The sequence below is a fragment of the Entelurus aequoreus genome, linkage group LG20 (assembly GCF_033978785.1).
Source record: "Entelurus aequoreus isolate RoL-2023_Sb linkage group LG20, RoL_Eaeq_v1.1, whole genome shotgun sequence".
NCBI classification, from domain to species: domain Eukaryota; kingdom Metazoa; phylum Chordata; class Actinopteri; order Syngnathiformes; family Syngnathidae; genus Entelurus; species Entelurus aequoreus.
Window position 1 is genome coordinate 27854565 of NC_084750.1, and position 14916 is coordinate 27869480.

General features: G+C 33.3%; 1 protein-coding gene across 3 annotated transcripts in view; it reads left to right on the forward strand.

Moving 5' to 3' along the window:
• The first annotated feature begins 1668 nt into the window (after nt 1–1668).
• Nucleotides 1669–14916, forward strand: part of LOC133636157 (sodium channel subunit beta-1-like) — a 28044-nt gene continuing 14796 nt past the window's right edge. For 2 of the 3 annotated variants that reach the window (XM_062029888.1, XM_062029887.1), the window contains exon 1: nt 1669–1683. In XM_062029888.1, the coding sequence (XP_061885872.1) occupies nt 1671–1683 (13 nt within the window). In that variant the 5' untranslated portion in view covers nt 1669–1670. Of the gene's footprint in view, nt 1684–13228; nt 13368–14916 lie in introns of those variants that run through there. The other variant, XM_062029889.1, reaches the window with a different exon arrangement.

Genomic DNA, 14916 nt, shown 5'->3' on the forward strand with positions numbered 1-14916 from the left:
AAATTGTGTACACTACTGAATTGGGGTCTTATGTGGTTATGTGGACACTTATACTGCCATCTGGTGGTGTCAGAAGAGTATAACATACAATGGAATTTGGAAGAAAAAAAAAGTGTAAAACTAAGAAATAGCATGTCACTAAACATGAAGTACACGTTTGTTACTTATGGACTAAGTACATCATATCAAAATATGATTCTTAGTTATTATTCTAATTAGGATCCAATAAGCCCAAATAGCAAAGAGAAATAAAAAAAAGCATGTAAACAAACAGCTTGGGCCTTAAGAGGTTAAATAACTTTTATTTCAGAAATAAAAATGGAAAAAATGATCCGGAATTAGTTTTTTGATTTGCATGTAAGAATTTGAAATAGAATGAACGGAAGGTGCACGGAGCTATTTAGTTATCCTTGTTTAACACCAAAACATTTAAAAAAAAAAAAAATATATTTTATTTTTTTTAAAACACAATTTAAATATACCAGTCGTTTTACTTTTCAATTTCCATTTATGAAAATAAAATTAAAATACCAAACCATCAACTGACCAGTAAACATATCCCTTTTGGTTTGTCTTTCCATGTACGTTTACTGGGGATTCTTTTTTTTTTGTATGAAATATAAAATGAGAATCCAATCGTTTTTTTAAGATGTAATTATAGCTCTCCGTCACAAAAAAAAAAAAAAAAAGTATTTTTTTAAATTTAAAATTATTATTTTTATTACCATTCATGAAAATAAAATCCAATAACCAACACATAAACTGACCCAATATTTTTCGTGTTTAACACGCAAATGAACAGCAGTGAATAATAAATAATGTGGAAGACTTGGAAGACAGGAAAATCCCTGTTGCCGTGACAACGCTTGGCTACCTCTCCTTCCTCCGCCTCTGCTGCATTGCATCACACCCTCCCCGCCTCTCCCCTCTCGCGTGTCATCTACGGCTCCTGCTCTGTTGTGTCCTCCCTCTCCTGGCGTCTATAGTCCAAAGCGACCATCTATATCTCCAGGGGGGAGGACGTGCGCTTCTCCACATGCACCTGCGCGCCTCCCTACCTGATCGGAAAGGCCGAAGAGGCGTTGTTTAGAATCGGGATCTTTTCAAACGGTGATGCTGCCCCTGGACGGGATGCACCCCCCTCTGGATCATCGCTAGCAGGTGCACTTTCCATTCAAAAAGGGCAAATAATCTGCATTTTTGTTCCACGAGAAGGCGATGCAGATGTTTGCTTGAGGTGTTTAAACGCTCCACTTTCAGGCTAGTGTGACCTGCACCGTAAAGAGGGACCAGAATCACTGAGTGTAGCTTTATTTGTGGGCAGGGCAGGCTCCAACAACACCTGTGTCTCTCATCTCCATCGGCCTTCTTCGCTCCAGGAGAAGAAGAGGTGGAGCCCACTGGTGGAAAGAAACGTGACACCGGGAGTGGTGCAACCTGACACGTTTGGGGCTGAGACCGGACCGCAGCTGTGAGGCGTTGGGAGTTTTTGGGGAGGTGAGGACTGCTGCCACGCCTCCTTTGTGTTCTTCCTTCAGGGGGGGTCGTGGAGGGGGCCGCACCCAGCCTCCTTTCTTCATTCTGGACCTTTCTCGTGCACCTGTAGGTTGCGTGCTCGTCTGCGTGAGAAGATGCCTGCAACACGGGCGTTGCTGCCTCTGGTCCTCCTCATGGCGCTTCAAGGTGAGTCCCGCTCCTGTTGCCGCGGGTGCGATTTTGCCACGTTGACACGCTCGCCGGTCTTGTTTGGAGGAGGGTTCCTCAAAGAATCATCTCCTGGTGGTCACTGCGAGTATCACACATTTGTGCAGTGGAACCGCGATTTACCAACTTTTAGTGAGCAAACGCTCCATTCATTCATTCATTCATTTAACCTCTAAAGGCCTTAGTGGCCACATGCGTGGACAGAACCTTTTAGCTCTTATTTCCAAAATTGTTTACACTACTGAATTGGGGTCTTATGCCGACATATGGACACTTATACTGCTATCTGGTGGTGGCAGAAGACTATAACATACAATGGAATTTGGAAAAAAAGTGTAGAAATAAAAATTTGCATGTCACTACACATGAAGTACACGTTCGTGTACTTATGGACTAAGTACATAATATTAAAAGATGATTTGTAGTTTTTATTCTAATTAGGGTCCAATAAGCCCAAATAGCAAAGAGAAATAAAAAAAGCATGTAAACAAACAGCTTGGGCCTTAAGAGGTTAATGCAGGAAAAAAATGCAGGGCGCAGCATTTCAGTGAGGAGGCGGAGCCAAAACCATGTCACTTGCCGCGCTTTGCAGTACACTACTAGTCACTGCTGAGCGCTTCAGCGGGTGTGCCTTTTTTGAAGTTTTTTTTTTCTTCGCTTTTTTCACAACTTTTGTCCATTTTGTAAAGTTGATATGACTCGTAAAAATTGAAGAGAACCACCGCGGAAAGAAGGAGGGAATCGCTGTGGAGTTAAAAAAAAAAAAAAAAAAAAAAAGCAGAGCAAGAAATTGGACGAGAGCTCGTAAAATTGAGGCTTGATTAAAAATGAGCGATATGCCTTTTAAAATCTGTATAGGCATGTTTTTTTCCCCTTGTTTTACCACCTGACGTGAAATAGTTGCCATAGCAGCAAAAGTATTAATTGCAGTTTGTTGATTATTGAATGATTACTTGGAGAGATGCTGACGAAAATTGTACAAATAAATACACTTAAAAAAAAAAGTTTACATAGAAAAAAATTTAGTTTCAAGAGAAAAAGTGATAGAATTAGGTTTACTTTAAATTAAATAAAAAAAAACCACACAATTAAATACACCTACATTTATGTTTGAGTAGAAAAAATACAATTAAATAATCAATCAATCAATTAAAGTTTATTTATATAGCCCTAAATCACAAGTGTCTCAAAGGGCTGCACAAGCCACAACGACATCCTCGGCTCAGATCCCACATCAGGGCAAATAATGTACATTTAAAATGAAGCTCAAGCAGCAAAAAATATTACAATTAAATACATTTAAAATTTAGTGTGGATATGAATACATAATACATGTAAGTACACTTAAAATTATGGCTAAATACAAAAAAAACAAGAAACTACAATTAAAATTGATTTCAAATAATAAAAACAAATATATATACTAAAATAGAAAACAACAACAAATTACAATTAAAATACATTTAAAAAAGAAAAAATACGAATAAATACATTTAAAATTAAGTCTAGTTAGGAAAAATAAACATGGTAATACACTTAAAATTAAGCCTAAATAGACATAATTATACAACAAAATACACTTAAAAATAAGTTTAAATAGGATAACATACATTTAAATACAAATAAATACATGTTTGAATGGAAAATACAATTAATACTGTACATTTAAAGGGAAGCTCAAGTTACAAAAAATAATGCAATTAAATACACTTAAATTTAAGTTTAAATAGAAAATAATACAACAAAATACAATCAAAATTAATGTTAAATAAAATACAATATTACAATTAAATACACTTAAAATTAAGTGTAGATAGGAATACATAATACATGCAAATACACATGAAATTAAACCAAAATTGTACAAAAAAATACAGTTAACATTTATTCTATATAGAGAAGACACACAGTTGAATACACATAAGGTTATGTTTAAATGGAAAAATACAATTTAATAATGTACATTTAAAGGAAAGCTCAAGTTGCAAAAAATAATAAAATTAAATGTCACGTCGGGGTCGCATGTTTATGCGGTGGTCGTTACCCCAAGATGCAGATGGACGTCCGGAAGCAGCGTGCAGAAAAGAAAACTGATTTATTCCAATAATCAGGCAGGAATACGAACATCGAAAAAAAGTGCAGATGACACAGAAAGCTATGGCAAAGTCTACCACTACGACTACGGTCATATAATGTATCAAATGAAGAATACGATGGTGAAGTACGCACATACTCGTAACCTGTAAAATGTTTTACTTTGATGCAACTTTAAAAAAGTGTTGCGACATTTTCCAGTCAATTTTTGCAAGTTCTGTGAACTTAATGGTTTTTTTTTCATTTGTGGTGAACTGATAAGTGATAAGTTGCAGATGCAACAAAATTAGGTTTACTGAACATGAAAAAAGGCAGCTAATTAATAACACCACACCTAATTAAATGCCTTTCATAGGTTTTGATTGAATTGAATTGATTGATTTAAACTTTTATTAGTAGATTGCACAGTTCAGTACATATTCCGTACAATTGACCACTAAATAGTAACACCAGAATAAGTTTTTGAACTTGTTTAAGTCGGGGTCCACGTAAATTAATTCATGGTAAAACTTGGTTTAATTAAGTTGGAGATGAAACAAAATTTGTTGGGAACTTGCATGGCTGCAATGGTAGTTACCCTAAGATGCAGGAACCAGGAGAGTGGTAATCAGGTAAGATGGTTTAATTCACTCAAAAACAGAAAATGAAGCAGTCGTGCAAAAAAGGTCCAAACATAAATCAATCCTCGAGCACTGAGGAGCGCGCGAGACAGGCATGAATAGAAACATGCTGATTGGCAGCAGGTGTGGACCGGCTGCCAATCAGCACAGCACTCAGTGGTACAAGCAGGAAACGGAAACAAAATAAGAGCCCTGATAGGAAGTAAATACAAAACAAGGAAGCACAAACAGAAATGAAGTGACAGATCGTCACAAAAGTTAATTAAAACTTTCCAAAAAATGTCAGAAAAATGAGAGAAGAAAGCAAATTGATTGCATTAAACCTACTTCAAATACAAGTTAAAACATGTTACTTTGATCAAACTTTTAAAAAGTTGCATCAATTTTGTGAAGTTTTGGGAACTTCTGGGCTCATAAATTTGTCAGGTAGAATAAAAAAAAAAGAAGAGCAAAATACACGCATTCCACACTCCCTCTGATATTTAACGTCCAAGATAAAGCGTGCATCGAAGGAGAAATGGATAAAACTAAGCAGTGTTTCATGTTCCCAAGACTGTCCAACAATGTTGACAAAGGCCTGACATGCATGCTGATCTTCATGAAATGTTCCCCTGTACGCTCTTCCTGTCCAGGATAGTGCACCTCCTCACTAATTCATGCAGAGAGGCCTGCAGTCTCAGGGCAGCCATTTCTCCCGGCCACAGCATTAACGTGAGTGGCCGCATCGTCTCCCATGTTCGCATCCACGTCCATTCCTTCACTTCCGTCTGGGGGAAAAGGACATTACAGCCCGGCCATTAGCTAAAGAGCTCGTCGTAAAGCAATTATCCGCCATCTAATCCGCCTTCGCATGCACACTCTAGCAACCGGGCTTCACTGCGTCGAATAAAACGCATTAAGTCGGGGGCCATAATCACAAAAATGACCACATATGATCCATCGTATGTGAACAGATGAATGCATTATTTATTTGGAGTGCACATAAATGATCACGAAACAAGTAATTTAACATGATTATTAACAATTAATCAAAAAAAGTATCTAATCTAATCTGATCGCCCATTAGACAAAGTCCCTGCTGCCCTCTGGTGGCTGGAGCAATTATAGCTGATGAAGAGAACGCAAAGGAGACGTTTCTAATGGCGTGGGAATGTTGACGTTTAATTTTGTTATCTGGAAAGAAGAGAACGGAACTTGGATTTCTTCCGAGCTGCTGCTTGACACAAAGCCACAACTTTGTGGCACAAGAAAGCGACGCAAGCAGTCGCTCGTTTCGCTTCGATCGCCTCGTTGTCCTCGTGGAAACTTTCTGGCGAGCATGGCGTCAGATTTCGTGAATGTTTGTCATTTCCTGTTTGGAAACAGAACATGGCCTTTGTCCTGTCATTCATTCATTCATTCATTCATTCATTCATTCATTCATTCATTCATTCTTCTCTTTGCTTACTGCTGTTTTGAAGCAGGTCAAAGATCCTCTACGTAACAGGACCACTCTTCTGTTTTTAATGATCTACTTAACTACAAAAATGATTGTCAAAGATCCTCTACAAGACAGGATCACACTGCTATTTTTAGGGACATACCGTAGAAACTCTAGTGAAAGATCTTTATTATTACAAGAGAGCTCTGCTGTTTTGTTGTTGTTATTATCTGAGATCATGCATCAGTTTATTTTGTTGTCTGAGGTCACATATCAGTTTATTTTGTGGTCTGAGGTCATACATCAGTTTATTTTGTTGTCTGAGGTCACAATCAGTTTATTTTGTTGTCCAAGGTCACACATCAGTTTATTTTGTTGTCTGAGATCACACATGAGTTTATTTTGTTGTCCAAGGTCACACATCAGTTTATTTTGTTGTTGTTGTTTCGGTCACACACCACTTTATTTTGTTGTTGTTGTTTCGGTCACACTCAAGTTTGTTTTGTTGTCTGAGGTCCCACATCAGTTTATTTTGTTGTTGTATGAGGTCACAGAACAGTTTACTTTGTTGTCTGAGGTCCCACATCAGTTTATTTGGTTGCCTATCAGTTTATTTGGTTGTCCGAGGTCACACATCAGTTTATTTGTTGTCCCAGGTCACATATCAGTTTAGTTTGTTGTCTGAGGTCGAAATAGTTTATTATGTTGTCTGAGGTCATACATCGATTTATTTGGTTGTCTGATGTCAAACATCAGTTTATTTGGTTTTCTGATGTCACACATTAGTTTATTGTGTTGTCGGAGGTCATATATCAGTTTATTTTGTTTTCTAAGGTCACACATCAGTTTATTTTGTTGTCTGAGGTCATACGTCAGTTTATTTTGTTGTTGTCTGAGGTCACACATCAGTTTATTTTGCTGTCTGAGTTCATACAACAGTTTATTTTGTTGTTGTCTGAGGTCACACATCAGTTTAGTTTGTTGTCTGAGGTCACACATCAGTTTAGTTTGTTGTCTGAGGTCACACATCAGTTTAGTTTGTTGTCTGAGGTCACACATCAGTTTAGTTTGTTGTCAGAGGTCACACATCAGTTTAGTTTGTTGTCTGAGGTCACACATCAGTTTATTTTGTTGTCTGAGGTCACACATCAGTTTAGTTTGTTGTCTGAGGTAATATGTCAGTTTATTTTGTTGTCTGAGGTCACACATCAGTTTAGTTTGTTGTCTGAGGTAATATGTCAGTTTATTTTGTTGTCTGAGGTCACACATCAGTTTATTTTGTTGTCTGAGGTCATACATCAGTTTATTTGAGCTACGCAGCCACTGATAAACGGGATTAGCGAGTACGGCACATTCCAGAATATCTGTTGCATAATCCTTCATGGATTACGCAATGGTGTGCTGACATAATTGGTGCAGTGTGCACAAACAGCATGCGGCTTTCTGCTTGCGTGTCAGAAACTGTTTCATCGGTGCCTCAGTTTGCCGACCTTTCACCTTTCTCAACCGCCCTGTCGTGACCTGAAACATCCTCCTAGACGACGACCTCTTGCACATCTTGTGTTTTCTCACTCCTCCATGATTAAAATCTTATCCTAATACGACGTACGATTTGAATTTCATTGGCTCTCTGCAATGACAGCTGGCGCAGCTTAAAGTGTAATTAAGGACATCACGCCATATTTGGAGGGAAACAGCGACAATTTCACTAATTGGGGCGTCGATTAAAGAGAACGCTCAAAGAATATGTATAACCTCTAGTGGCCACTGTTAGTATGACCCACCCGCAGAGTTCACCCGCAACTTCAAACATGTATTTTTGTTATGTTTTGTAAAAATGTCTTTCAAGATTTTAAATTTGCATGTTTATTTTTTATTTCACCCAATTGATTTAATTCAATAAAATTACATTTTATATTTATGTTTACTCGCCCAATATGAGACGCTTTTTGTTCTCGCTTCTTGTGTTGCAGCAGCAACTTTGAACTGGTATGTATATGTGTGAGTATGTGTGAGTGACAGGCAGAAAAGCTCTGTCACGCATGGGGAGAAGTGGTTTGCATGTGTAAATCTGTCATCATATTATTTAAAACCTGTATAAATCTGTATTTATTACCAGTTTAAATTGTGGAAACAGTTTTAAATGAATGGGGTAAATTTGAAAAATTGTGACGGGCACTAGAACCATGTTGCTGGGTCGGGTTTGGTTTTGGAATTGGATTGCATTGTTATGGTATTGCTGTGTATTAATTTGTTGGATTGATTAATTAAAAAAATATATATAAAAAAAAGAAAGAAAAAAGAAATAAAGAAATAAAAATCGATTTTTTAAAAATGAGAATCGATTCTGAATCGCACAACGTGACAATCGCTATTCGAATTCGAATCGATTTTTTCCCACACCCCTAATTTATATATATTAGGGCTGTCAAACGATTGTGTATTTTACCAAGCAAAGAGTCCCTGATTAGCTTTCTATACAACCCGGATACAAGGTTTTGCAAGACCCAGGATAGCACAGTGGTTAAGACTGTTGACTTGGAATGAAGTGTGCTGGGTTCAATCCCAGGTAGGTTGGTTGCATTTTGTTCCACCTTAAGTCTCCGATTAGCTTTTTATATGAGCCGGAAAGAATGACTTAACAGTGTCAGGATGTCACAGTGGTTAAGACTCTTGATTAGGATTAAACAGTCCTGCGTTCAATACCAGACGGTTTGACAGTATTTTATTCCACTATTTTATAGTGTAGTTTACCCAGCAACAAGTCCCTGATTACCTTTTTATATGAGCCAGAAAAACATCTTCAAAAGACCCAGGATGGCCCAGTGGTTAAGATTCTTGACATGCAATAAACAGTCCTGAGGTCAATACCAGTCAGGTCGACAGCATTTTGGTCCACCTCTTGTGTATTTTACCCAGCAAAGAGTCCCTGATTAGCTTTCTATACAAGCCGGATACAGGATTTCATAAGGCCCAGGATAGCACAGTGGGTAAGACTGTTGACTTGGAATGAAGGGTGCTGGGTTCAATCCCAGGTAAGTTGGTAGTATTTTGTTCCACCTTAAGTCTCTGATTAGCTTTTTATATGAGCCGGAAAGAATGGCTTACAAGTGGCAGGATGGCCCAGTGGTTAAGACTCTTGGATAGGATTAAACAGTCTTGGGTTCAATACCAGTCGGGTTATTCCACTGGTTTATAGTGTAGTTTACCCAGCAAAAAGTCTCTGATTAGCTTTCTATACAAGCCGGAGACAAGATTTCTCAAGACCCAGGGTAGTACAGTGGGTAAGACTGTTGACTTGGAATAAAGGGTGCTGGGTTCAAATCTTAACCACTATGCTATCATGGGTGTTGCTGAAGTGGGATTCTGGGGAGCCCACAGTGTTGACTATTAAACTATCCAGAATCTTGTTGATTCATGATTTTTGTTTATTTACAAATGCAATCAGTGATATATGATAGAGGTAAAACAAATTCCTCAGCTTTAAAAGTCAAGGATTTGAACTCAGACTACGGACTCAGAGGCAGCAGTCTTAACCACTGTTCTATCCTGGGTTTTCTTCAATGATGTAATGGTGAACTAGTAAACTAGTAACCTACGATTGAGGTGATACAAAAACATAGAACCAACTATTTTTCACCGTGAGAAGAGGTGATATCCCTGCAGCAAACATCTACTGAGCGCGTCATTCTCGATGTGGGTGGTGCTTCACTTCAGTGTTCAGGTTTGCAGTTAAGTTGCAGTGATAACATAACATTTATAGTAGATTGTTACTGTGATAACATTTATAGTAGATTGTTACTGTGACTGATTTAGTAAGTAAGATGACATAGAAGTTCAACAGAAATGAAAGACAGTCGGCAGGATGTCGAAAGGAGACTTTTTTTTTATTGCAAACAGTTGATCCAACATTAAAACTTGTCATGACACTTTCTCAAACCAATCGCACACTTCAAAATAGAAGCGCTAGGCTTTACATCTAGTTAAACTACATTTAGGGTTTCTCCTTAATGTACGGCTTCCTGTTAGCCACCAAACCTAACAAAATAATGTAATATAATGTATTGTAGCGTTCCGGCTGGCTGAAATAATCTGTAAATTATTATATAATATGTTCTGGTCGAGTTGTCAATTTCAGAATGATTAGCAGGCTCAATATTACATTTTATTATTTAATAGAGAAGGTTAAAACATTGTCACGAATGAAACCACCCCCCGTGAAAATTATCTGTCTTGGGTACACTTATTAATGATGAAAAATTATACCCATCTGCGATTCACTTTGAGTTAACTGATCGCGGAAAATTATTTTATTCGATTGACAGCCCTAATATATATATATATATATATATATATATATATATATATATATATATATATATACACATATGTATATATATATATATATATATATATATATATATATATATATATATATATATATATACATATGTATATATACATATATATATATATATATATATATATATATATATATATATATATATATATATATACATATATATATATATATATATATATATATATATATACACATATGTATATATATATATATATATATATATATATATATATATATATATATATATATATACACATATGTATATATATATATGTATGTCTATATATATGTATGTATATATATATATATGTATGTATACTGTATACAGTATATATATATATATATATATATATATATATATATATATATATATATATATATATATATATATATATATATATATATATATATATATATATATATATATATATATCACTACTTTTGGTTTGTTCTGTGTTGTGTTTGTGTCTCCTCTCAATTGCTCTGTTTATTGCAGTTCTGAGTGTTGCTGGGTCGGGTTTGGTTTTGGAATTGGATTGCATTGTTTTGGTATTGCTGTGTATTGTTTTGTTGGATTGATTAATTAAAATAAAAAAAAAAAAGAATAAAAAATACATAAATAAATAAATACATAAATAATAAATTTAAAAAATCGTTTAAAAAAAAAAGAGAATCGATTCTGAATCGCACAACGTGAGAATCGAGATTCAAATTCGAATCCATTTTTTCCCACACCCCTAATACATATATATATATATATATATATATATATATATATATATATATATATATATATATATATATATATATATATATATATATATACATATATATAAATATATATATATATATATATATATATATATATATATATATATATATATATATATATATATATATTTATATATATATATATATATATATGTAAATATATATATATATATATATATATATATATATATATACATATATGTAATATATATGTATATATATATATATATATATATATATATATATATATATATATATATATATATATATATATATATATATATATATATGGGTTATTATATACAAATACTGGTTATTGAATGATGGTTATTATATACAAAAACCATTTATTAAATGATGGTTATTATATACAAAAAGTAGTTATTTTATGATGTTATTATATACAAATACTTATTATATGATGGTTATTATATACAAATACTGTTTATTAAATGATGGTTATTATATACAAATAGTAGTTATTATATGATGTTATTATATACACATACTGATTATTATATGCTGGTTATTATATACAAATACTCGGTATTATATGCTGGTTATTATATACAAATACTGTTTATTAAATGATGGTTATTATATACAAAAAGTAGTTATTTTATGATGGTTATTATATACAAATACTTATTATATGATGGTTATTATATAAAAATACTGTTTATTAAATAATGGTTATTATATACAAATAGTAGTTATTATATGATGTTATTATATACACATACTGGTTATTATATGCTGGTTATTATATACAAATACTCGGTATTATATGCTGGTTATTATATACAAATACTGGTTATTAAATGATGGTTATTATATACAAATACTTATTATATGATGGTTATTATATACAAATACTGTTTATTAAATGATGGTTATTATATACAAATAGTAGTTATTATATGATGTTATTATATACACATACTGGTTATTATATGTTGGTTATTATATACAAATACTCGGTATTATATGTTGGTTATTATATACAAATACTGGTTATTAAATGATGGTTATTATATACAAATACTTATTATATGATGGTTATTATATACAAATACTGGTTATTAAATGATGGTTATTATATACAAAAACTAGTTATTTTATGATGTTATTATACACAAATACTTATATGATGGTTATTTTATAAAAATACTGTTTATTAAATAATGGTTATTATATACAAATACTAGTTACTATATGATGTTATTATATACAAATACTGGTTATTATATGATGTTATTATATACAAATACTGGGTATCATATGCTGGTTATTGTATACAAATACTGGTTATTAAATGATGGTTATTATATACAAATACTGGTTATTTTATGATGGTTATTATATACAAATACTAGTTTTTATATGATGGTTATTATATACAAATCCTAGTTATTATGTGATGGTTATTATATACAAATACTGGTTATTTTAGGATGGTTATTATATACAAATACTAGTTATTATATGATGGTTATTATATACAAATACTTATTATATGATGGTTATTATATACAAATACTGGTTATTAAATGATGGTTATTATATACAAAAACTAGTTATTTTATGATGTTATTATACACAAATACTTATATGATGGTTATTTTATACAAATACTGTTTATTAAATAATGGTTATTATATACAAATACTAGTTACTATATGATGTTATTATATACAAATACTGGTTATTATATGATGTTATTATATACAAATACTGGGTATCATATGCTGGTTATTGTATACAAATACTGGTTATTAAATGATGGTTATTATATACAAATACTGGTTATTTTATGATGGTTATTATATACAAATACTAGTTTTTATATGATGGTTATTATATACAAATCCTAGTTATTATATGATGGTTATTATATACAAATACTGGTTATTTTATGATGGTTATTATATACAAATACTAGTTATTATATGATGGTTATTATATACAAATACTGGTTATTATATTTCTAACATTAGTTGGATGAGGGGTGGGTATGACGCTGTGTACGAGGGCATAACCTTCACATACTGCACGTAGCAAAGATGGCGGCCCATGGAAAGCGGCACCAAAGTTGTGATGTATGATTTGTGTTGTGTAACCTTCTCCTGGTCTGCTTACGGGCGTGTCCTCTTCTCTTCCCCTTTCTCTGCAGAGCCTCAACTTCTTCTTCCTCTCTCACCTCTTCTCGCTCTGTGCGCTCACCACACGTTCGCTAACGTTGTCCCTCTCACCGCTCTTCTCGGTGCTTGCTTGAGTGCGTGCTTAGCCTGACCCCATGTGTGTCTCCTGTCCCCAAAGCATGACCCCGGCGGGGGTCAAAGTTGAGGGTAGCAGGCTGTCATTGGCCGAGGCCTGCAGTGTGAGATGCTTGCAGGTGTGTAACTCTCGGCCGATGTGATGATGATGATGGCATATATAGACTCCCGCTTCTATATATGCGTGTGTGTTTCGCCGTCCAAATGGCGCACGGTGACCAGCGGCGCTCTTTATTTCCCCTCAGTTTTGGCGCAGGGCGAAAATGGCGCCGAATGTGTCATGAAAGGAAATAAAAATGCAAGAAAAGATCTGCATGGAGCACAAGGTGCACGGCGAGGCTCCTCTGTGGAGATGTAAGCAGCAAGCGTGAGAGCACCGTGCAACTGCGTCTTCATCTTTGGCCGCAGGGAAAAAAAGCTGTGCAAAAAATGGCGTGAAAAAAATGGAGCCATAATGCACAAATGTGCAGGAAAAGTGTGCCTTCATGATAAAACTCAGGGAAAACTAATACAAATGTATATTTAGGATTAATAAAAAATTATGAGGACTTCAATATATATATATATATATATATATATATATATATATATATATATATATATATATATATATATATATATATATATATATATATATATATATATATATATATATATATATATATATATATATATATATATATATATATGTTTTCAAATGTGTCATACACAAATACATGCACTATTAGGATTTTTTTAAATATACCGTATATACATTAAAGTATTTTTTCCGAAATACATCATATTAAAGCCAAATTTAAAAATTTTTTTTATTATTTATTGTTATTTTTATTATTTATTTTGTTGTCTGAGGTCATACATCAGTTTATTTTGTTGTCTGAGGTCACACATCAGTTTATTTTGTTGTCTGAGGTAGTAATATGTCAGTTTATTTTGTTGTCTGATGTCATACATCAGTTTATTTTGTTGTCTGAGGTCACACATCAGTTTATTTTGTTGTCTGAGGTCATACATCAGTTTATTTTGTTGTCTGAGGTCATACATCAGTATATTTTGTTGTCTGAGGTCACACATCAGTTTATTTTGTTGTCTGAGGTCATACATCAGTTTATTTTGTTGTCTGAGGTCACACATCAGTTTATTTTGTTGTCTGAGGTAGTAATATGTCAGTTTATTTTGTTGTCTGAGGTAGTAATATGTCAGTTTATTTTGTTGTCTAAGGTCATACATCAGTTTAATATTATTGTTATTATTATTATAATCAAGGGTGTTTATTTCACTTGCGATACCATTGTAGCCTTGAAAATTGAACCGATACAATATCAGCATTAATACTTATATTATTTTGTAGAAATGTTTAATGAGGTAAAATTAATCAAACAGAGAACAATGGTAGCTATGTAAAACACAACAATATTTATTGTTAACAACTGGAATGGACTTATGCTTCTTTATTTTAATTTTTTATTTATTTATTTATTTATTTTTCATTAATTTTTTTTATTTTTTATTTTTTATTTGTATTTTTTATCATGTTCTGTTTGTGTTGTGTTGTGTTTGCTCGGTACTCATATTATCTTTTAACCTGCCCATTGTACAGCACTTTGGCTACCTCTGTGGTAAATTTTAAATGTGCTTTATAAATTAAGTTGATTTGATTTGATGTGA